The sequence below is a fragment of the Sabethes cyaneus genome, chromosome 2 (genome assembly GCF_943734655.1).
Source record: "Sabethes cyaneus chromosome 2, idSabCyanKW18_F2, whole genome shotgun sequence".
Taxonomy (NCBI): Eukaryota; Metazoa; Arthropoda; class Insecta; order Diptera; family Culicidae; genus Sabethes; species Sabethes cyaneus.
Window position 1 is genome coordinate 238,483,026 of NC_071354.1, and position 25,510 is coordinate 238,508,535.

Below are 25,510 nucleotides of genomic sequence, written 5' to 3' on the forward strand. Positions count from 1 at the left end.
ATTGCATCATTGAAACTTAATTTCTTAACAACAAATGATAACCATCCTTATTCTGCGAGTCACGTGACTAAACACGACAATTGTCACCTAGTTGAGTCACCTAGGTGAACCGTATCACCAAGTAACAAACCCCTGTCATCTAAGTGACTAACCGTGTCACCTAGGTGACAAAGCGACTCCTCTAGGTGACAATTGTCACCTGATTCGCGGCGAATCTAAAGTCACGTCACTCGCCTCGCAGAATAAGGGTTAATGTTTAAATATTCAAATATAATCAGGGGCCTCCTTTCCACTTCAAATTGATGGAGGCCCCGGGTTACCGTGAAATATTCCAAAAAATAGTCGAAAGAACTATTTTCTATCATACGGTAATTTTTATGTTGTTCATCAATTTCTAGTCTGCTAGTGATAACTATTTCATTATATGTTTTTTCGCTCTGAATGAAAACAATCTAGCTGAAGTTTTATCTGGAAAGTAATTACAATTAAACAAATTAACGCAATTTCACCACCAACGGCGTTGAAGTTTTCTAGGAATGTAAGTAAATAGAAGATTTTTTAAATGTTGTTTTGACAATAACTGTTTATGATAATTTTGAACAATGCCCACCTTTTGCTACGAACTATAAGCGAGCTTTCAATGATATCGATAGCAGCGCTTGAAAAGAGTTCGCAAGTCGAGTGTGATTGCGTGAATGTGTACGCTTTCTGCGCTCAACTTGCGCCCACAAAAAACGACCTGTTTGACTGGTTCCCATATGCAGTCAATCTGCCTGTGCGTACAATTCGTGTGGCAGCTCAAGAGAAGCCAACAATCGTTCTACCCTTCAACGTTCATAATGAAGGTTTAAGGCATTAAGTGACGTTTCTCTTTTTTCTCTACATCATTGACCCACAGTAAAAGTTTTTTGTAAAATGTTCGCTTGTGTCGGACGATGCCCGACGTGCTTCTTCCACGCACATGAAGTGGTTGTTGATTCGTGGTATTGAATCATACGATATCGCGCTTGCTTTCCGTTGTGTGGTGACTAAAAGATCAGAACCTTTCATTTTACTGTACAATCGGAGGTATGACTGCACGAAGTACTGTTTGCACTTCACATAGCGTTCGTATTGCATCTCTAAACGGACGGTATGAAATTGAATGTGCGGTGGCGTTGATTGTAGTGGAAACAAGTACGATTTCGATGTACATATTACCGAAATGTATGTGGACTCAAGATGATAGCGTCGATTGGGCTTACATAGCTGCATGATATATAACGAAAGGCACAAATTTTCTCATTAATTGTGGAGAACTTGCCGTTCGAGCTACAAATGCTGATGATATCAAGGGAAAGTAGATGACTTCTGTTTTTAACAATCTCTCTATAGAAATAGACGTAGAGCGAAAGAGAGGGAGAGAGAGAATATAGAGAAGAGAGAAAGAACGAAAGAAGACAGAAAACAGACCGAGAGAAAAAGATAAAGAGAAAATAGAGAAGATAGAGAAGATAGAGAAGAGGAGAGAGAAGAGAGAGACAATAAGAGAGAAGAGAAACCCTAGTAGCACAGTTGTTATAAACTAGTTGTGGTAGCCGATTAATGACTGATTTCAGTCATAAATAGGTTTCAGCAACTAGAACCTATTTATGACTGAAATCAGTCATTAATCGGTTACGACAACTAGTTTATAACAACTGTGCTACTAGGGTTTCTCTTCTCTCTTATTGCAGAGTCATGAATAGGTTTCAACAACCAGAAGTGGCGTCACGAATGACCCAAGCTGTTAGAGTGACTATAATCTTACAAAAAAAGCCAGAAGTGACAAAAGTGTGCTACTTGGGAAGAGAATAAGTGAGAAGAGAGAATAAGTAAGAAGAGCAAGAAGAAAGAGGAGAGAGAGAAGAAGAAAAAGAAAGGGAAGAAATAGGAGAGAGAAGAAAATGAAGAAAAAGAAGAGAAGAGAGAGAAGGAACGAGGGTAGGCAGAAAACAGAGAAAGAAAACAGACCGCGAGAGAAAAATAAAGAGAAGAGGAGAGAAAGACCAGAAAGAAAATAAAAGAGGAAAGAGAATAAGAGAGAGAGAGAGAGAAATAGATGATAGGGAAGAGAAAGAGAGAGTCGCGAGAGAAGAGATAGAAGAGAGAGATGAGAAAAAATAAAGAACAGAGAGAGAGAAGAAACGGAAGAAAGAGGAGAGAGAGAAAATAGAGAAAGAGCGATAGAAAATAGAAAACAGACCGAGAGAGAAAGATAAAGAGAGAAGAGTGTGAAGAGGAGAAAGAGAGAGAGATAAGATAAGAGATAAGAGATAAGATATAAGATAGAGAAAATATAGATGATAGAGAAGAGAGAGAAGACAGAAAGCAAAGATAGAAAACAAACCGCGAGAGAAAGATAAAAAGAAAAGAGAGAAGAGAAGACAAAATAAAATATGGAATTCAATCATGTGATAATCCCTAATTCATAAATCTAAAAAAAACTTACAGTCTAATAACAGGACAACGGAGAGACCATTTGCAAATGCATGCACTTTAGCTTTTTTGAAAATTTATAAAACTTTACTTAACGTTACGTGCGTTTGTTCTTTCTTGTTGCATTGCAATGTGCATTGGGACACGCAATAACACGGAAATTGTTGTCTTCTAAAAACCGGCAATCGTCGGCGACCTATCGACCAAAGTCTTTAGATAGCCGCACAAAAAACTGTTCAATTGTATTAAATCGTATTACCTTGGAGGCCAATTCACGGGTCTACAACGCGCAATTATTCGTTCGCGAAATGTTCCCTGATATAGATCAATTTTCGAAGCCGAGATATGGCATGTCGTACTGTCTTGTTGAAACCGCAGCTCTTCCACACTTGAGGCACTCAATGATGAAACAACAAAGTCGATGATCAAGGACTTGCCTCGGTCACCATCAACAATATAAATTTTTATTTAATTGTGCAATGGTTTTTCAAAGAGAATTGGCCATTTAAAATTATATCTATCTCAAGGAGTATTGGCAATTTAAAGCTATATTTATCAATAAAAATACTATAAAACACAGTTTTTTCAAGGCAGCTTGCACTATGGTCGAAAACGCAAAAATTTAAGGCACAAATCAATATCTCGAAAAGTATTTGCTTTACAGATTTCATGTATAATTTTGGTATAATAAGTCGCTAGGGCGGTTCACTTTTAATAAATCAAAAAATTTTACCTTTTTATTCGTGTGGTATAGAGCAATATTTTCCACCATAAAGTTGTGGATAATTTATTTTGTGCAAACTTTGCTGAAGAAACAAAATTGTATCTCGTCTGTGTATCACTATATAACGATTTTTCCGGATTGTGTCAGGGTGGGACTTAAATAATCTGTTTTTGCTCTAGCATTTTTATTTGTAAACCATCTTAGAAATTGTGTACGGATGACTTTTAGGGCGAAAAATGATGCATTTTTTGAAGCTATTAGGTGGTTGCTATCTATTGTCTGGCGGAAGTTATAGAAGTTTTTGTTTCAAAATATTAGTTTTCCATGATATTTCACACTTCTGTGAGTACATATTTCCAAAACCAGAAGGCATGGTCCAAATGCAATTTTTCCACATTTCTCTTGTTCTGTAGAAAAACGCATTTAATCCTCTAACGGGTAAGGCCCGTCTGTAGACGGCCTTCGCTTTTGGAGCTCCAGAGCCGCATGCGAAATTTGTTTTGAATTGACAACATGCAAAATGTGTTCAGAACAGATTTCTTGACATTTTGATATTAATATCACAACATTCTGACTATGCATACAAAAGTTATCAGTTTTCAAAAACAAAAATTCCGAAAAATTTCGAAATATACGCGAATATTTCCTTTTTTACTTTTGACGAAATAGCACATCTAGAACAAAATTATTGACCTTAAGATTTTTCTATGAGTAAATTTCATGCTTTATATCAATTTTGTAACGTATTTGAATTGAAAAAATATCTGGGTAGAGCGTTAGACATGAAAAACGAAAAAAAGAAATTGGACTTTTTCTAACCTGGCGCTCCTCCAGATAATTATTTTTGCATGAAAATCAGAACTTAAGGTTCTTTTGAGTGTACTTTCATGATAAAACAGTCATTAGCTTGATCGCATCCTTTTTACGATGTTGCCCGTTAGAGGGTTAAGAAGTGATTATTTTTATATTTACAAGACGGATTTCACGGCAACTCGTCTATGGGTTGGCAACACCATCTCAGAATTCAATGAAACTTAATGTGTGTAAAAAGTGCATGTAAATAAGCAACTTTGCATACTTAGTTTTTCCGAGATTGGTCTAGATTAGTTATTGGAAAGGGCTCATTTTCCTCAGCATGGACATGAAAACTATTTTTCACGTCCATTTATTCATCAAACAACTGCAGACTGCATTGATCAATGTGTAATACTAGCTGATTGCCCGATCTTACTCGAGGCCCCTTTGCCTTTCAGCCACTTTCTTCATTTGAATGCCCTTCTGTTGTCCATCAGCCACCTGTTAATCTGTCTTCTTTTCGCTATAAAACTTCCCTTTTGTCGATGGCTACTCTATCCACTACGCTACTAGCACAGTTGTTATAAATTAGTTGTGGTAACCAATTAATGACTAATTTCAGTCATAAATAGATTGCAGCAACCAGAAACGACAAAAATGTGCCGTACTACTGCAATAGGTCCAAGTGCAAGAGAAACGCAACCATTTATACATTTGAACACTCGACTCCCCCGTCACAGTCTCCCCTTTGTAAGAGACCGCCCCCTCTGTGGTCAATTCCTCTACGCTGATTCTTGTGTGCCAAGTTTGATGAAGAACCGTCAAGGCGTTCCGGAGTTACTCATCCTTTTCGTCCCCTCTGTTGGTTCCCTCCCAATCAGCATGCTATTCTGTCACGATGCCAATCATGCATCGCCCAAGTAACGATTCTAAAGCCAGTTGGTTTTATTTGAATTTGGTAAAAGTTTTATTTTATAAAAATGTATAAAACTGTTAATTAAGCAAATTTATTGTGGTTGTTTCTATTACCACGTTAAAACATGTTGGCTGCATCACGTCTCTTATAAACTTACCATAAGTGTGGCGTAGCAATACAAAATGGCGCACCAATCAAAATTGATCTTATCGCGGTTACTTGTCAAACCGCAAGAAATATGTTAGTTTTATAGAGCTATTAAAAAATATTAAAGTTCAACATCAAAATCATTTTTTATGCGGGGCCATATTGCCATATTCCAGTATTTTGTTTTAGCTCGCAAACAAAAATTCATCAAAGCAAAGTGTTCTGCAGAAAGAAAGTCATTATCAATCAGTGTTCCTGTCACAGAAAGCAACTAAAATGATTTTGCTAGAAAGTGAGATTGACTAACTGAATATACTTATTTTGTTAAAACAACTAGGTTTCGAAAATTGCAAAATTTCAACGTTGCGAACGAAAATTGCGCGTTGATTTTATCTACCTATCATATCAATATGCACGATAAAATTTATTGCGCATATGCCGCAAATGAACTAAGATTGCTCAAAATGTATCCATTACTCTATGGGATACCTTATTATGGTTGCTATAAGCCAAATCGATCAGAATGATCTGACAGTAAAACTTTAACTTTTCTGCTCAATGATGCTGACGAACTAAATTATGGCGGTCGGTGGCTGTCAAGCAGCGAAAGCTTAATCGGTTTTATTGCTGCTTTCATCAGAGCCCGATACGACCGCTTAAGTTTATAACCTGATTCTTATAGGGGGTATGAAAACATTCTGAGGAGTGGGCCACTTGGTCAGAAGCCAACAGCGATCATCAGAAAGTTCTGGTGGAGCTTATTGTTTTATTAAATTGGTCATGAAAACCACTGTAGGAACTAAATAAAGCTTAAAATTGTTACTTGGGCTGTTTGCTCTCTGAAAATCCCTTTTACTTGTTCGAACCTCCTTGCCCACCTTGTCAGGGACCACCCACCGCCAGTAGTGATTCCCTTATGTCAAGCAAAATGTGTTCCAAGGTTGGTGGAGGACGGTCAAGCCGAACGCGAACGGAGTTGTGGCAGCACCCTTGAATCGGGTCAGAAAGTAGGTATATTTTGGAAGCGGACAATTTGTTATCGGTCCGCTTTAATATGACTGAATATGACTAGGTTCCATTAAATTTTTTTGCAATTTGAATAGTAATAATGTTAAGTCGATTCGATGGAATCTGTTGCTAAAGTCCGTGTAAATAGTTTCTACGTAGTTGTGCTCAAGATGAATAATACAATATACACAAAACTTAGAGCAGTAGAGTTGCGTTTAAAAGTACAAAAATTTGAGGTTTTTTCTGGTGATGATTTTATTTCGTATATAATTGAGACAACAGAAGTTTCACAATTTCATTAGTATTATTTTTTATGATTCCATCATATTTCATGTGGAAGAGATGGAATGGATATTTCTTCTTTTCCATGTAGTATATACTTGATTAAAGAATTTTTTGGGCATGATTTGACTTTTGCAAATTTCATTGACTATACAAGTCGAACTGTGCTAGTCCGGTAATAATCCAAACGGGTAATATTTATGCCTAGATAATAAATCAAATATGAAATATCGCAGATCAAATTTGGAACACCTTCGCACTGTGTTACTGTATGATTTATTTTTATCGCCTGTTCTGGTAATTAACAAGCCCAGTAGAAACGGCACCAGAACCAGAGAGAGAAAGTGTTTGCAGAACATATACGCGTAGGTAACAGCAAGCGCGCGTCGTTTTTATTTTCCAAAAACACCTGCCACGGTGCAAACGAAATAAAATTTTACAAATTTTATGATGGCACACCGAGGGCGCACGTGAAAATCGACTCCTCGGCTTGGCCGATAGCACCATGCGGACCGGAAGATGATTTATCCTCACTGTTATGGTTCATTGTGGATCATGGAATCATTACTCAGCGCCAAAAGAAAGAATATGCTGAACTATGGAACGACCACGGTTAGTGTATTAAAAATTGGTCGGATTTAAGATGACTCACTGTGACAACCAGACATAAGCTGGTTACTTGCTGGATTATGAACAGGTTTTCCGGGTGTCCCACATTGGCTAATCCAATATAAATAACAATTTGCTATAATCTAACAACTGCAAGTTGTTTAACTCAAGCTTGACATTACATCGTTTTTGTTGCATTTTCTGGTGAATACAGAAGCTGATTAATTATTGAGAATAAACCTCCACACGGTTAGTCGGTGTCCGTTTCTTCAACCACCGGCTGCACATAATGAACCGTTCGCATACAAAGTAGCAAAATCTCAAACCACGGCTCATGAGACTAGCAAAACATATTAAAATAAATGTTTTCAGTGCCGTCGTATCAGCATCCACCTTCTCCTCTATAGGCAACGAAACCCCGTTTTTTTCTTGGTTGTCATGAGAAACTGCTGAGGTTTGAAATTGTTCCGCAGTACCAAATCTTGCTAATCGAATCAACGCAAAAAAAATCAGGAAACGATTGGTTAAACTTTCAGGAAAATCGACGACGCATATTTTCCTAAGCACTGACCAGCTTTGCGTGCGACGATAGCGGGTGCTATTAGAGGCAATTTGCTGTCGCCACCAAACCGACGAGACAATTCTGACGATTGTCGTCGATTAAGTAACAACCTGAAGCTGAAATGGCCTCTGACTGTCTGACGGACTGGTGGCAGAATGGTAAATAAAATTAAAAAATCCTCCGAATGAAAATCGTGTTATGCAATGAGGGGACACAATCTGTTCTGGCTGAGGCTGTCAGCTAGTTTGCGTTGGCCGTCACCAGACGTTCGCGAGCAACAACGTTGTGCTCGGTTGTTGAACACACAAAACACGGCAATTAAAAGCAATTCGTGCCGAACGAAGAAGGTTTTCTAATCTTATGGTGAACGGCAGGATTACGGCGGATGAGGAATACACTATTGACAGAAATTAAAAAATGACCACAAAAAAGCTGAGTTTTAAAAATGTTGGCGATAAATTTTCGTCTGCGAAAATTCAGAATCAATTTATTCGTACATACCAGAGAAAAGACCATCATCCTCCACCCTAGCAGAATTCGAAGCATGTACGAGGGGACTTCGAAAACACCCATAAATAATCTCGTGCGTTACGGCCGTTGTACCCGCGTGAGAAAGCGGGCCGGTTAAACGTTCATACGTAATCGCAATTACATATATTATAGGACGACAATGTTTATGAGACACTTTATAAGAAGGAAATACGATGTCACATTTCGTCGATTGTAATTCGGCGAAGCACTCGGCGATATTGTTTTTTCAGTTATGCGCATAGTTAATTTGTGCACCCATCCAATTTTTTTCTTTTATATTTTGGGAATGTAATTCTCAATAGTCGTTCGATAAATTTCATTACTGTTTCAGTTTAAATTTGTATTTTATTTTAAAAAATTACCTAAAAGAATCGTATGGTCAAAAAATTCGATTGCATTCTGTTAATTAGTTTTTGTTATTAGCCAAATTTAAATATTTCTAGATATTAAAGAACTAAAAGTTCTGTTTAATATTATTTTTTTAAATCAGAAATACAAATCGTTTGAAGATAAATAAAACTTAATCTGATTTTTAAAAAAGTACAAGAAAAAATCGCCACAATCTATTGACAAATATACTTGGGAGTATAAAGTTTCCTCTAGTCGAAACTGAATCTATTTATGTATGTCCATTTAGCAACGAAATAAGTTCAAATAACGAAAAAAAAATTTTTTTTGCATTCGCGTTGCACGTTAAATATTCCGATGTTTAACACAGTTTGTGTGTTTTTGTACCCGTAACATTGTGTGAAAGTTTTGAAACAGTGTGCAATAGAATTACTAACACTTCAAACCAATTCCTCCGGTAAGTACATTTTGCGTGCCTTCGAATTCGTAAACCACATTGGATAGTGCATGATTGATCGTAAAAGCTCATCTTTGTACGCGCATTGCATCGTCAAGCTTCTGGCAAGTGCCGCATGCTCAACGCATTCGCTTCCAGCATATTTCGCCACATCTACGTAAGACGCTTCTTCGAATCTCCTTACCAAAAAAAACTGATTGATCTGCACTGTCTTTGACTGTCACTGCCTCCTGATAGACCAAACTTCCGCACAAGGTTTCAACCGTTCCTCAACAAGCACACCGAAACACCCCCAGCAGGAACCAGCCGTCGCCACCAAGCAGCCGTTGTTCGTAGCTGTGAGTATCCTAATCAAATCTTACCGAAAAAAATCCCAATTCCGAATTCCTACGTATTTTAGCCCCTAAAGGACATTGCCGTCGTCAGCGGTCAGCCGGCGCGTTTCGAGTGCATCGTAGCGTGCGATGCTACACCATCGATTCGCTGGATCAAGAACAACGTGCCGATCGACGAAACCGGCCAGAAGTACTATCCGGAGTACCGGAACGGTGTCTGCCGTTTGTCGCTTCCAGTTGCCTTCGAAGGTCTGTTACCCTGTAGTCTGTTTTACAGCAGTTGATTACCAACCTTGTTTCATTTTTATTTCCAGCTGATGCTGGCCGGTACGGTTGCGTGGCCGAGAACCATCTGGGCCAGACGCAGACCGGAGCCGAGCTGATCGTCATCAGCAGCAACTGGAGAGCGGCGTCCGCCACGACGGACTACTAGCATCGTTGAACTCAGTCAAAAGAAGCAGAAAGGAGAGAAGGGATCGATTAACCAATTCGAGAGTAGGAAAGAAACTTTAAACAAAAAAAATACTAATTGAAAGATTGAATTTGGGAAGGATATATTTTAAACACACAATTCGAATCAATTTGCCAAACAGATAGATAGAAGGTTAAAAAAAAGAAAAAGAAAGAAAAAAACGAAAAGAAACATAAAATGATTGTTTTTAATTATTATTTTACTAGGTAGGCCTTTTTGTTTAAGTGATCGTGTCATTATGAGAACAAAAGAAAAGTAGCGGTTTTTATTTCAGAAACTACTTTCCTTTATGTAAAGTGTTGCTTTTACTCGTTGTCTATTTAGCGGTTTATTATCCTATCATTTTTTGCTCATTGGTTTACGAAATGTGAGAACATATTAGATTATTCAATTCGATTTATACATTTCTTCGAGCTATATTTATTCTAACACTACAAAGCAAAGTAAACGATTGTTGAGCGCTTAATAATCAATCAGTCCTTGTTTCCAAGCTTTTTCTTTTCGTTATTGCAGTATATCTATTATTATGAAGCAATCGTTTAAACGAAAAAAAAAATCTATAAAAATATCCCTTAAAATTTATTGCAGAACTAAAACCAACTGACTTATGAATAAACGAATGAAACTGTACTAGAAAATCACTCACCCTACAAGATCGAAAAAAGTAAGCTATAAATAATTTTGTGAAGTGAAACTATGGATGAGATGTTTGTAAACTTTTTGGTTTTCTAAACGAAAAACTATTTCGTACACTCAAAATTTATTTGACATATCGACTTTTATTTCATATCAACAAAACACGCACATACACACGCATACACAACACACAAGTTTGGCGTAACGTTCTAATCAACACAACATTGTAAAAACAAAACTTATTAAATAAATCGAATCAATATTTGAATAAAATTTAACTGCTGAGCGGGATTAGAAGAAGTGAAACGAAAGGGAATTCGGCTGTGTTTAATTTGTCTTTATATCTTCCTTGACTGAAGATTGGTCGAGATTTTCGATTATTTTCACTGTTTTAAACGAAAACTTTAAGGATATCACCCTTCTTTAACGACAGACTTCACAGTCTTGGTAGACCAGCATCGTACCTTGAAGCTAGCAGGAAAGCTGAACTATGCTGAAGCATACCTCAGTTCAGTCTTTTTGATTCCGCTTTAGGATTATTATAATTAATGCGAAGAAATGTGTCGAAGAATCCCAAAATTTTATAAAACTTTTACATAGTCATAGTTCGGTTATGAACGCAAAAAGTGTTTGAAAAAATCGTGGTCACCAATGTAAATCTTCACTCTAAAGCTCATAAGCTGAACCGACAAGTGTCCGTATTAATTTATCGTTTAACTTAATTAACAGATTAAAATGTCCTCAGAAATAGGTCGAAGCGTTGTGACAATTATCTGGTCTAGAACTTGGACGGGCTTGGAATTCGAACTGGGCTTTCAAATTTGGACTAAGACTGGTACTGGTACTGGTACTGGGACTGAGACTGGGACTGGGATTGGGATTAGAACTGGGACATGGAATTGGGACTTGGAATGGGACTTGGAATTGGGACTTGAAATTGAGACTTTGAATTGGGACTTGGAATTGGGACTTGCAATTGAGACTATAACTTGGAATTCGGACTAGGATTTGACAGTAGGACTTGCATTTGGGACTTGCAATTGGGACTTGGAGAGAACTTGGCATTCGGACTAGAATTTGAAATGCAGACTTGAAATCGGAATTCGACTTGGACTTGGAATTCGGACTGTGATTTGAAACTGGGACTTGCAATTGTGACTCAGAATTGGGAATCGCAATTGGGAGTTGCAATTGAGACTTGCAATTGGACTTGCAATTGACACTTGCAATTGGCACATGGAATTGGCACTCGCAATTGGACTTGGACAGGATGTTGAATTCGGACTAGAATTTAGAATTCAGACTTGGGATTGGAATTCGGACTTGTACTTGGAATTCGGACTAGGATTTGAAAATGGGACTTGCAATTGAGACTTGCAATTGGACTTGCAATTGACACTTGCAATTGGCACATGGAATTGGCACTCGCAATTGGACTTGGACAGGATGTTGAATTCGGACTAGAATTTAGAATTCAGACTTGGGATTGGAATTCGGACTTGTACTTGGAATTCGGACTAGGATTTGAAAATGGGACTTGCAATTGGGACTTGGAATTGAGACTTGCGATTGGGACTTGGAGTTCGGACTAGAATTTAAAATTCAGATTTGGAAATGGAATTCGGACTAGGATTTGAAACTGAGACTTGGAATTGGGACATGCAATTGAGACTAGAAATTGAGAATTGCAATTAGGACATGGAATTGGGACTCACAATTGGGACTAGGACTTGGACGGGACTTGGAATTCGGACCAGAATTTGGAATTCAAACTTGGAATTGGAATTAGGACTTGGATTTGGAATTCGGACTGGGATTTGAAACTGGGACTTTCAATTGGGACATGGAACTGGGACTGGGACTGGGACTGGGACTGGGACTGGGACTGGGACTGGGACTGGGACTGGGACTGGGACTGGGACTGGGACTGGGACTGGGACTGGGACTGGGACTGGGACTGGGACTGGGACTGGGACTGGGACTGGGACTGGGACTGGGACTGGGACTGGGACTGGGACTGGGACTGGGACTGGGACTGGGACTGGGACTGGGACTGGGACTGGGACTGGGACTGGGACTGGGACTGGGACTGGGACTGGGACTGGGACTGGGACTGGGACTGGGACTGGGACTGGGACTGGGACTGGGACTGGGACTGGGACTGGGACTGGGACTGGGACTGGGACTGGGACTGGGACTGGGACTGGGACTGGGACTGGGACTGGGACTGGGACTGGGACTGGGACTGGGACTGGGACTGGGACTGGGACTGGGACTGGGACTGGGACTGGGACTGGGACTGGGACTGGGACTGGGACTGGGACTGGGACTGGGACTGGGACTGGGACTGGGACTGGGAAGAGGTCCTTTTTCAAGTTTGGAAAGCCGTAATTTTAATCACTTTTAAACCACTAGACCGATTACAATGACTTCGATACCAAAAAAGGGGCAAGTGGTGTATCGTCGTGTTGTCTGTGTTCGGGAAGCAAAGCGAATGTATAGATAATGTCCCTACCAGCACAGTTGTTACAGACTAGTTGTGGTAACCGATTAATGACTAATTTCAGTCATAAATAGGTTGCAGCAACCAGAAATGACATAAGTGTGCTGTACTTGGGGTACTCCTCTTTATTTAACGCCAATTACCACTAGATAGTATTCACCCAGCTGGCCAGAGGTGGGTCCCCAATTCTACAATTGGGCTTAGAAAAGCTCAAATATTTAGGTAGCAAATATACATGTCTCTTCTGAAAAATGCATACTGAACATAATGCAACCTAAAACACCCATTTTGCTAAATCCAGGGATGATTTGGCATGATAGTGCCCCACATCTGGGGACGCCAGTGAGCAGGAGGATCGTTTTGCACTTGACCCGTAACTTCCCTGTACTCTAATAACCGGCGGCGAAGTCTGTCTCAATAAAGAAAGGTCGAGTTTTTAAGACGTTTATACCTAATGCTTCTACTAGTACCTTACATCCGAATCTAACTAGACGGTTTCCTAGCAATTAAAATAGGATCATTTTTCCATGTGAATCGATGCTTTGAAGTTTTTCGATTGTTTGGTGCAAAAATTTGGAAAATCCACAAAGGAATCTCTGAATTATTAGCTATCAAATAGCTCTTTTTTCTGTTTTACTTGTCTCTTATTCTGTCGCGGTCCAACATATTTTTTTTTTTTTATTTTTTTATCAAGTGTAGGAGTTTCTGATGCGAAGAATGACAATCTGGATGATACTGAGAAATTTCGATATGAAGGCCAAAAATATACTGGGTCATTCTATGGCAGGTGGAACTCCAAATCACACTCTCTCGGTTGGTACCCAAGTGTTCTTGCAATTAAACTACCGCCGCACCCTTATACTAAATAGTCTCATATATCGTTGCACAGTGGTCCAAAAGGGCGAAAAGTGTAACTTTTTGCTTTCATTTAATCATTTATGGTCTTTAGCACTTTTGTTCGTATAAATATCCCCCTCAATCTGAAACTGTCTAAAGTTCGTCATTGCTTACTATAACGAAAATAAAAAAATAACTTTTTTGTGTTAGGAAATATAGACATAGTTTCTTCGGCAAAGTTGTAAATTTTGTAAAAACAAGCAACTTTGCTGAAGAAATAAAATTTCTATCTTTATCGAGTGCTGAACTATAAGGCTTATTCTTTAAAACTTCTTTAAAAATTGTTTTTTTATCCTTAGCTTTTGTTAGTTACATTTTACAAGAATACAATGTTCTAGGCAATTATCGAAGCTCTCAAAATACGCGTTTTTGCAGAAGACCACAAATCTCTTGGACCATTACTTGCTGAGTTATTGCATATTCTAGCTTTAAATTTCCATAGCTTCACGAGCCCATGGGGTAAAATGGGGCAAGCGGATTTATAAAATCAGCACTTCATCTTAAAGCTTAAGTCGAGTGCTATAAACTTGTATAGATTCCGCTTGTCCCCAACCACCCAAATGAGAGTACGTCAAACATACGTTTTATGTGTTTCGCGTTCGCTAAAGGCTCGATACACGTCCATTTTTTGTATTCGTAGATAGACACATGGTATCTTCGGCAAAGTTATGGAAAATATAAAGGCAAACAACTTTGCTAAAGAAATGACATTTCTATTCCTATCGAGTGCAGAGCTATAGAGAATTTTCCTTGGAAATTGTTTAAAAATTAGTTTTTCATACTTGGCTTATGTTGGTTGCATTTTACAGAAATATATGGTTCTATACGATTATTGAAGGCCTCAAAATACATGTTTTTGCAGAAGATTGCAAATCTCTAGGACCTTTCCTTACAAAGTTATCGCTTTTGGCTCGTGAAGTTAAGGAAAAATAAACCTTAAATAAGCGATAACTTTATAAGGAAAGGTCCTAGAGATTTGCAACCTTCTGCAAAAACATGTATTTTGAATCTTTCAATAATCGCTTAAAACCATATACTCTTGTAAAATACAACCAACATACGCTAAATATGCAGAACGTGTATTTTGAGAGCTTCGATAATTGCCCAGAACAATACATTCTTGTAAAATGCGACTAACAAAGCCAAGTATGAAAAACCAATTTTTAAAGAAGTTTTAAAGAATATGGCCTATAATTCAGCACTCGATAAAGATAGAAATTTTATTTCTTTAGCAAAGTTGCTTGTTTTTATAATATTTACAACTTTGCTGAAGAAAATATGTCTGTATTTCCTTACACAAAAAAGTTATTTTTCTTATTTTCATTCTAGTAAGCGATGACTAACTTTTGACAGTTTTAGATTAAGGGGGAGATTCATACGAACAAAAGTGCTAAAGACCATAAATGATAAAATAAAAACAAGAGACACTAGTAAAAAAGTTCCACTTTTCGCCCTTTTGGACTACTGTGCGTTGGTAGAAGCAAAAGGCTTCTACCAAGTTTTCTTGATTACAGAATTTTTAGATTTGTGAATTACTTTATTCCTGGGGTCATGGATTTTTAGACTCCTGTACTGTACTCGGATTCTCCCTGAATAATAAAATTTTTAGTTTTCTGGACTCCTGGATATTTAGATTGTTTGTTTTGCGGATACTTGGATTCACGGGTTCATGGGGTTTTCTAGACGTATTGAATATTTAGTTTCATAGATTCTAAATTTTATTCAATCTCTAAGAATTTCCGGTATTTTGAATTCTTCTGGTTTCATGGATTATTTTATTCTTGGATTTATGAATTAAAGGATAATGCCAATTATTGATTTTTGGGACTTTTGGATTATTGGGCAGTTGAATTTAGATGCAAAAGCACTTTAAAACTCCTATATTGTTGAAAAAAATACCCTTATTTACTAACGTTCCGTTTTGCGTTTTGCGAACGGAGGCCATCTGATTTCAATTCGACAAATTTCGCAACCGGTATTTGAGTACCCATGATAATCAAGGCTAGTCTAGGATTCTTATATTCCTCGATTTTCCGGTTCTTGGATACCAGGATTCTACGATTTTTGGATTCTGACAGTTTTGAATTCTTGAATACTAAATTTTTTAGTTTTTCGATTCTTGGATTGTTAGTTTTTGGGATTCTTGGTTTGTTTTCAGCTTCTTGTATCATTATATTCCTGGGTTGTTCGATTTTTGTTTTTTGGTTTTAGATTTTTGGATTTAGAGATTTCTGGCTATTCCAATTTTTGGTTTCTTCGATTCCTTTAATTTTCGGATTGTTCAATGTCTTGCATTTTTGGATTCGAGTAGCTTAGATTTTTGGGTTTTTCTTTGAATTTCTAGTTTGTAAATACGATCCTCCTGCATTCTCAGATTCTCAAGCTCGAGTTTTTGAACTCGTGTTCCTAAATTTCTAGATTCGTTTTAAATTTTTGAGATTTTGGTTACTTGAATATTCGGATCTTTGGATGCTTGATTTTGTGAATTTTTGATTCCTGAATTATTGGATTCAATAATTCTAACTTTGAAATGGAAAGAAGTGTCTGATGCGACGAATGATTATTGAATAAACTGGAAAATTTCGATTAATACCAAAAATATTTTGGGGCGTGCAAAGGCAGGTGGGACTCACACCCACGCTCTTTCAGTTGGTGTTCGAATGTTTTACCGACTAAACTATTGCCGCCCGTTAAATTAGGTAGTCTAATACAACAAAAAAGCAAAGCCTCGGTGCTACATTCCGTTATCGAAGCTTGACCTTCTGTTTTTATATGACAGACTTCGCACCCTGTTGCAGCTGTTGGAGTACAGGACAATTGCTAATTGTGGGGCCACTTGCAATGACCCTATTGACTCTAACAGCCTCTCCCAACCGGGAGCATTCGACGACTGGCCAACATCATACCTCGAGGCCAACTGGGAGGAAATACGGAAGTCCCCCGAATAAGGCGGTGGGTGGTGCTATACGTCCACGGCGATTCCTTAGTTCTCCATAAATCAGCAAAGTTGATTTTTGGTACATTATTAGTAACTGATACAACCCAGTCAACTTCCAAAAATCAAGTTTATTGGTTAATAGCCAACTGATAATTCGCGTACAGGGCGTACAGCACCACCTATCTCCTTATTCGGGGGATTCCTGTACCTAGTTTTGTTTCATTCTCCCAATTCCATCATTCCCGTATATGTGCACCACTCACTCCTATACGACGATTTTGGTTTTGTATGATTGCTGGTCATACTGGACTTCGTAATACAACAGGGGGCAGTAGCTTAGTGAATAAAACATTCGGGTACCAACCGAAAGAGCACCATTGCCCAACCAAATATATATCGAAATTTTCAAAATAGTTTACGACATGGCAGCGTATAGAGTCATATACCAGTAAATAAAAAGATTCTTATAATGCCTAAAATTACAACACGGGTCTAACGGTTGTCGAATCTCGACGAGTCAGATGTTAGCAGTAGTATATAAATACTAATATAGATGAATCGATTGCAATCACTCCTCAGCTACTAGATATCGCCTTGACTATTTCGTATATGCCAGTTGTGCAAATCAAGTACGATATTTTTAAATACACAGCGGTATGTAATTCAATATACGTAGGAAAATGCTGGTTGGCTGCTAGACTCTTATGTTGGATTTAAGAATTCGCGTTTTCTGTGATTTGAACATCTAACTTCTGTTTCAGAAACCGCATAAACAAATACTTGACAAAACCCAAAGAAATTTTATAACATTTCACCAAAGTGCTATAAAATTTCTCCTCACAGCAAAGCTACTCGAAACTCTGTAAGATGGCAGGGCCATCGAAAGCTCAAGACTTGGAAACAGTTGCTGGTGCGCTTGCGCCATCCGACCGTGACCATTTAGTTACAGCTGAGGGAAAATAAAACTCAGCTAAATCAATCAAGTTAGATACAGATTCAACGGTAATGGAAAACCGAAATAACATACAAAAAGAAAGATGAACGTTCAATAACGTTTGGTGATCATATAAATTACTTATTAATGAACGTCTGAAGTTTTCTGTCAAGTCAGACGATGTTGTGCTTAATTCTCAAAATAGTGAAGAACACCAATTTTTTTCATATTTCTCTGAGGAATCATCAGACAATTTGTAGTTATTTTATTTTATAATGTCTCAATTAAGTTTAAATCATTCCAATGCTCAATCATTCGGCCGTCAAGAGCTCTTCCACTAGGATTAGGTTTATCTTTTACCTATAATCGATCACTACACACGCATAAAGTAATACCTTAGTTTAATGTTAATGATTTTTGTTCTTAACTAAAACAATTTTGTCTATTGGAACAAATTAACTTTAACTCTCAAAAAGTTTTTAGTAGATAATTGAAAATGGAATAGCTTGGAGCTCAGTTAATTTGAAACGTCGAACAAATACAAACGTCAGTAAAATTATTGAAAACAAATATTTAGGTGAAACAGCAAAGAAAATGTTTTATTAAGAGGAGTACGGTTTTTCTTGAATTACTGCGCTTATATATTTTAGTCAATCCAAAATGTATGCCAAAAAAATTTATCACAATAGATTTCAACCAACAGTTTAAGTTCCATCGCGAGTCGAAGTGGTCTTTTTTAAATTGTTTTTCTTTTAAAAATGCTTTTGAATTACTTTGTGATTTAAGTTTTAAATGCTCATGTGATTCTTATCGTCCAACAAAATTCAGTGGCAAATATTACCAATCAAAGTTGATCAATTCAAACGAAATGTTTAGGTTCCCAGAAGAATCTATATTTGTTCAATTGGCTGGTATAAAACCTTCCAATTTTAGGAAGTTGGTAATGATTTCTCAGTACCTCTTTCGACGATGAATAAACACACACGATTCAAGGTACATTTGCACTTTACATTCTCTCAGGTGCATCGCTGCTGCGCTGAAAATAGATCCATTTCAAATCGAATCGAAAACAATTTTCCTTTTCAATTTACGTAAACGCAAAGAAAACTCCCAGCGGGCGAACACCACCCACTCCTCCGCTCGCTCCTTCCCAAGCCCGATCGATATGGCATCGATCGTCAGATCAGCATTAACAAAGTATAAATTGGTGTAATATTTCATCAACATTCGATTATACAAATGCTCCCACAGCCATTGCCACCGACCGACCGGCCGACGCGCGATCGTGCGATCCGTGCGAGGTGTGAAAATAATTTCCCCAACTGACAAGCGCGCGATTTATTGGCATAAAAAGTGCAATTTTTTTTTACTCTCGTACATCTCGACCGCTGTTTAGCTGCTGTCATTTTTTGTTTTCTTTTTTTCAACGAACCCAGCGGATATCAATACGTTTGTTAGATTCGATTACCGATGCAGTCGGTCTAGCAATGCACTTATGCCGTTCGAAGAGAGGAAAAGCTCAGTAGCAGTGCGTGGGAGAAAGGTGCAATAAAGACCGGGTGTGTGGCCTTACAACAGAAGGTACAAGCTGTAAACACAGAGCATCATCACAAACGGAGTAAAAATAAAACATGAATTAATGCATGTTAGTCAGGTTTTCCCTTTCCTGACAACAGAAACAACAACAACGAAGAAAAAGTGCAAGGTGTTTTCATGTCTGCCATCGGATGAATCTAATCTATTTTGAATCGTAATAGTGACGTACTTAACAAAAGTCAAGAAGATTGGAATAAATATTCGGTTTCTAATAAAAATGAAAGTTGATCCTGACATGCCAAAAAAAATTTTTGGCTACTTTAAAGTTGAAGGCTAGTAATTTATTTTGAATGATATTTAATCGATGCTGTTCGAACTTTAAAGATGCTTTAATGTTTGAGTGATTTTGATTTAATTCAAACTTCTTGAGACGGAGCCAAAATCGGTCGATCGGAAATCATTCAACATGTCGCGAATAATTAGACTGTGGCTAAGCATGTGTCCGCCGCGCCGGTTCTGTTGACTACTCTAGACGAAATGAATCATTCCGATGACAAACTTGTGAAAATTGCGATGTACAATTTTCCTCGCTATCGAACTTTCCGTCAACACAACATCAAACCGATTGCCATTACTGCTGTTTTTTCGCTGTTATTACAGGATGGAAATCGTCAAGGTCTATGGAATCCAACTGTTCGCAATTTTCGGATCTGCATCTAAACAATTCCTCCGACCGTGATGCGACCCAGCGTCTATGGAATCCAGCCACCACACCGTACCGCACCGGTCAGCTCGATGGCGTGTGTGTGGATCAGTCGGATGAATTTGCCACTTGCTATTCTTAGATCCTTCTGAAGTTCGATGGGGTTAGTCATCGCAGATGAAATGGTTGTTTGTGCATGGAATCAGCATCAGCGTGCTGCTTCATTGCTTGCATAGATTTTCCGACTGCTCTCTCCGTGTGCTAAATTTAAGATTGGCACTAAACAGTTATAGCAAACAATTTGAATTCGTTATTTTTCACGCGTCAGCTAAACGAGTCGAATTTTTCGCACTTCTGATTGGCGAAGCCATGCGCAGATCGGTTTCAAAATGTCATTAGCACATGGTTTTCCTGTCCTAATTAAAATTCTGTTGCAGTTTTTGGAGCAAGGTTTAGGATGTTCTCTATACTACTACTAGACTTCTGATGGAATATTTCGATTATGTCATGGAAAATAACAACAATAACGACAACAACAATAACAACAGTACAACAATAACAATAGAACAATAATAACAAAAACAACAACAACAACAACAACAACAACAACAACAACTACTACTACTACTACTACTACTACTACTACTACTACTACTACTACTACTACTACTACTACTACTACTACTACTACTACTACTACTACTACTACTACTACTACTACTACTACTACTACTACTACTACTACTACTACTACTACTACTACTACTACTACTACTACCACTACTACTACTACTACTACTACTACTACTACTACTACTACTACTACTACTACTACTACTACTACTACTACTACTACTACTACTACTACTACTACTACTACTACTACTACTACTACTACTACTACTACTACTACTACTACTACTACTACTACTACTACTACTACTACTACTACTACTACTACTACTACTACTACTACTACTACTACTACTACTACTACTACTACTACTACTACTACTACTACTACTACTACTACTACTACTACTACTACTACTACTAGTAGTACTACTACTACTACTACTACTACTACTACTACTACTACTACTACTACTACTACTACTACTACTACTACTACTACTACTACTACTACTACTACTACTACTACTACTACTACTACTACTACTACTACTACTACTACTACTACTACTACTACTACTACTACTACTACTACTACTACTACTACTACCAACCTTCTTGAAAACTTCTTGAAAACTTCTTGAAAACTTCTTGACAACTTCTTGAAAACTTCTTGAAAACTTCTTGAAAACTTCTTGAAAACTTCTTGAAAACTTCTTGAAAACTTCTTGAAAACTTCTTGAAAACTTCTTGAAAACTTCTTGAAGGCTTCTTGAAAACTTCTTGAAAACTTCTTGAAAACTTCTTGAAAACTTCTTGAAAACTTCTTGAAAACTTCTTGAAAACTTCTTGAAAACTTCTTGAAAACTTCTTGAAAACTTCATGAAAACTTCTTGAAAACTTCATGAAAACTTCTTGAAAGCTTCTTGAAAACTTCTTGAAAACTTCTTGAAAACTTCTCGAAAACTGCTTGAAAACTTCTTGAAAACTTCTTGAAAACTTCTTGAAAACTTCTTGAAAACTTCTTGAAAACTTCTTGAAAGCTTCTTGAAAACTTCTTGAAAACTTCTTGAAAACTTCTTGAAAACTTCTTGAAAACTTCTTGAAAACTTCTTGAAAACTTCTTGAAAACTTCTTGAAAACTTCTTGAAAACTTCTTGAAAACTTCTTGAAAACTTCTTGAATACTTCTTGAATACTTCTTGAAAACTTCTTGAAGACTTCTTGAAAACTTCAAAACTTCTTTAAAACTTCTTGAAGACTTCTTGAAGACTTCTTGAAAACTTCTTGAAAATTTCTTAAAAACTTCATAAAAATTTCTTGAAAACTTCTTAAAATCTTCATAACAACTTCTCAACAACTTTCTAGAAACTTCTTAAAAATTTCCTGAAAACTTAAAAACTTATTAAGAACTTCTTAACACTTTATAAAAACTTCTTATTTACTTATTTATGCAATACATCCATCTGACAATGTCTTAATGAATTTAAAGCACATGCAAGGTTCACAAATAAAAAATCGCATCAGCTCAGTTATCCATAATCGCTACGTAAATTTTCCAGTTGACTCCCCAAATTCGAAAGTTTTTCGACCCAAGTAAATTTCCAAACAAAAACTTCTAAAAAACTTCTCGAACACTTATTAAAACTTCCTACAAACTCCCTAAAAGGTCATTGGCCCTTAAATTCCTTAAAAACTCCTACAAAACACTCTAAAAACTGCCAAGAAACACAAAAAAACTATTTAAAATAATCTTCTTGAAAACTTTTTACACACTCCCTGTGAACTTCTGCAAACCTCCTCAAAATTCCTAACAAACTCCTCAAGGACTCCTTAAAAGCTCTTTAAAACTTTTTTAAAGACCTCTAGAAAAACTAATTGAAAACTTAAAGGCACCATACAAAAACACTCCAAAAACTTCTTAGAAACTCCTTAAAACTACTTAAAAGCTCCATGAAAGCCCCTATAAAGCACCTTCGAAGCCTCTTAAATTCGCTTTAATAGCGCCTTGAAAATGCCATAAAAACTCCATAAAAACACCTTGAAAACGCCTTGAGAACAGCTTTAAAACACCTTAAATTGCAATTAAAATGCCTTTATAAACGGCTTAAAAGCATCTTAAAAACACATTAAAAACGGTTTGAATTCAACCTGAAAACCTTCTAAAAACTTGCTTTATTTTGAAGTCTTTAAAAACCTCATAAAAACTTTTTCAAAACTTTTTAAAAACTGCTCAAGAGCTAATAATGTGATGTATATACTGGACACTATCACTTGTTGTTCTTACAAAATAGTTCTTACGTTGCACGAAGATACGAAAGTGAAAGTAAATTATTGCTCAAGAGCTTTTTAAAATTAGAAGTTTAAGAAAATTTCCTTCGAGGCTTTTTCAAAACTAATTAAAAACTTCAAAAAGTTGGCTTAAGTTTGCTTAAATCGCTCAATATCTGCTTTAAAACAATTTAAACAGAATATAGCCTTCTCAAAACCTCTTCAAAACTCCCTAACAACTCTTTAACAACTCATTAGAAAGACTCGTGAAGGCTTCTTAAATACTTTTTAATAACTTACTAACAAATTCTTAAAAATTATTGAAATCTTTTTATAAATTCTTAAAAACTACTTAGACTACCCGAAACTCTTTTAAAAGTCTCAAAACCTTTTTAAAGCTACCTGAAAATTGCTTCAGAACTACTTATAAACTGCCTTAAAACTCTTTGAAAACGCCTTGAAAGCTCCTTAAAAAATCTTCAAACACTGCTCAAAAACTTCTGAAAGCTTCCTGGAAATGACTTCATGACTGCTTGTCATCTGCCTTAAAACTGTTTTAAAACTGCGGACTATTTAAAAGCGGGTGAAAATTGGCCGAAAACTGCATGAAAACAGTTTACAAGCTGCCTAAAAACTGCTTTGAAACTTCTTAAAAACACCTCAAAAAATGCCTTGGCACTTTAGGCAAAGTCGTAGAAAACTGTTTAAGATATGCTATAACCTGCATAAGACCATTCCAAAATTGTCCAAACCCTTTTCTAAAATTTACCGAAAAATGATAAACAGGGTGGTTTTCTCAAAGACCAACCAAAAAGTGCATAAAAACTGCTTATAAACTTACGAAACCGTGCATAAAAACTGCCCTAAAAACGGATTACCTACGAATGGCCGAAACACAAATGGCCGAAATTACGAATGGCGTATTTTCGGCCAAATATGACGTTCGGACATTCGTGATTCGGTCTTCTATGACTATTGTTGAAATTTGGCATTTGGATTTCGTGATTCGGCCAATTGTGTACCAGCCATTTGGTACCAGCCACTAAAAACTATCAAAAGCTTTTCAAAACCTGCTACCAACTTTCACAACAATCCGCTCTAAAACTGGTCAAATTTTCTCTAAAAGTGTTTAAAATGCTCAAAACATTGACAAAAACTATCCGAAAACTATTTAAAGAGAGCAGAAGAACTTCACAGGGATTTTTCAAAAGCTCCATGAAATATCTATCAAACAACTAAATAGTTTCTACAAGGAAAACTGCCAAAAGGCTTCACGAAAACTGTCCAAAAAATTTTCAAAAATTTCTTAGAAAATTCTGGAAACTTCGAAAAAAATTCAAAACTTCCTAAAAGCTTTTCCTGACAGCTGCGCATGGATCACCAAATACCTGAGCATGAACTGTCAAAAACTCGCTAATAACTGCCCAAAAATAGACTTGAAATTGCTCAAAAGCTCCCAAAAACTATCCAGAAACTGCCCAAATGTTTTATAGAAACAATTCGGAAACTTGTTTTTTAAAAAACTTCAACAAGCATTCCAAATAGTGCACGAAAACTATGCAAACACTAATTAAAAACTATTCAGAAAATTATTTTTTTCGAAAACTTTCATAAAACTTCTGGGAAACTTTTATAAAAGGCCCCAAATGTTACTCGAAAGTTGCCCAAAAACTGACCACAACTTTCTAAAATCGACCGCAAACTTTTACTTTTACAAAACTGCTCGAAGCCCTCTCAAAAATTTCTCAGAAACTTCTCAAAAACTTTTCGTATACTGCAAAACAGCTCAAAAACATGTTCCAAACTGCCTAATCCCTCGTAAAACCAGTGCAAGACTATAACGATATCGCTTTTTAACTACTACTGGGGATTTTTCAAAACTATCGTTCAAGATTATTTGGGCCAAAGGGTCTCTGAATTTCATGAGATTTTGCAAACGAGCACCATTTAAGCACGTTTAAGGATTTGAATGAAAACAACAAAACTCTCTCAAAAAATCCCTAAGGAAATTGTTCGATTTTCTTGGACATAAGTTATTTCTAGCAGTCAGACATCTTTGAATCAATTCTTAGTAATCTGCTTACATAAAAGCTCGTAATTCTATATACAACACATTACTTGTATGATTAATAGCCTAAGAGTCACTCAATACTCTTTGTACACTTGAATCATTCTTTAAAAAAGAATCACACTCAACGTATGAATGACAAATTTTGTCATTCTTGCAGTTAACGTGAAATACCGACAGATGGCTCTATTTTCTGCGTCATGCTTTGACGTAAGGTTTTGCAAGTGTGTGTGTACAATGACACCGCCAGCTCAGTGCGCACGCTCCCTAGAACGCTTGGAACGCGCAATCGCAGCCGCAAACTGCTTTGCTCGCGATTGGTGTTAGCAAAACCCTGAAAGCTGAGCCAAAATCTATTTCTAGCTGTGTGTTGTGATAAACAAAAACAACAGTTGGTTCCTAGCGGGAAGCCATGTTTTCCTAGCGTCTGTTTTGCTTTGCTCTTGTCATTCATAACAGGCGAAAATTCGCTGTTTCGCCAGTCGCTCCCACTCTCTTTCAAAGTATCCACCCTCTCTACTCTTTCATTATTACAAGTGTGTCTGTGAGATATTTGTTTTGGTATTAGGATGAGTCTCTCTCTCTCTCATGTCGTCGACAATTTTCGTGCTTCGTGGGTTGTCGGTTTTTCTTCAACGTTTCGGGTTTTGGCAGACATAAATTTCCGCTGAACTGTTATTTTTTCGGCGAGACAGACTTTCGTCAACTACCGACCGGGACAGGTCAGGTCAAACTTCTGTGAATGGCGA

At 37.1% G+C, this 25,510-nt stretch overlaps 1 protein-coding gene across 1 annotated transcript in view; it reads left to right on the plus strand.

The window, feature by feature from the left end:
* LOC128736814 (titin) overlaps positions 1-25,510 on the plus strand; it is a 251,582-nt gene that overhangs the window by 52,688 nt on the left and 173,384 nt on the right. Inside the window, exons 13-14 of the mRNA XM_053831305.1 lie at positions 9,074-9,174; positions 9,237-9,420. Coding sequence (XP_053687280.1) covers positions 9,074-9,174; positions 9,237-9,420 — 285 coding nt within the window. The remainder of the gene's footprint in view (positions 1-9,073; positions 9,175-9,236; positions 9,421-25,510) is intronic.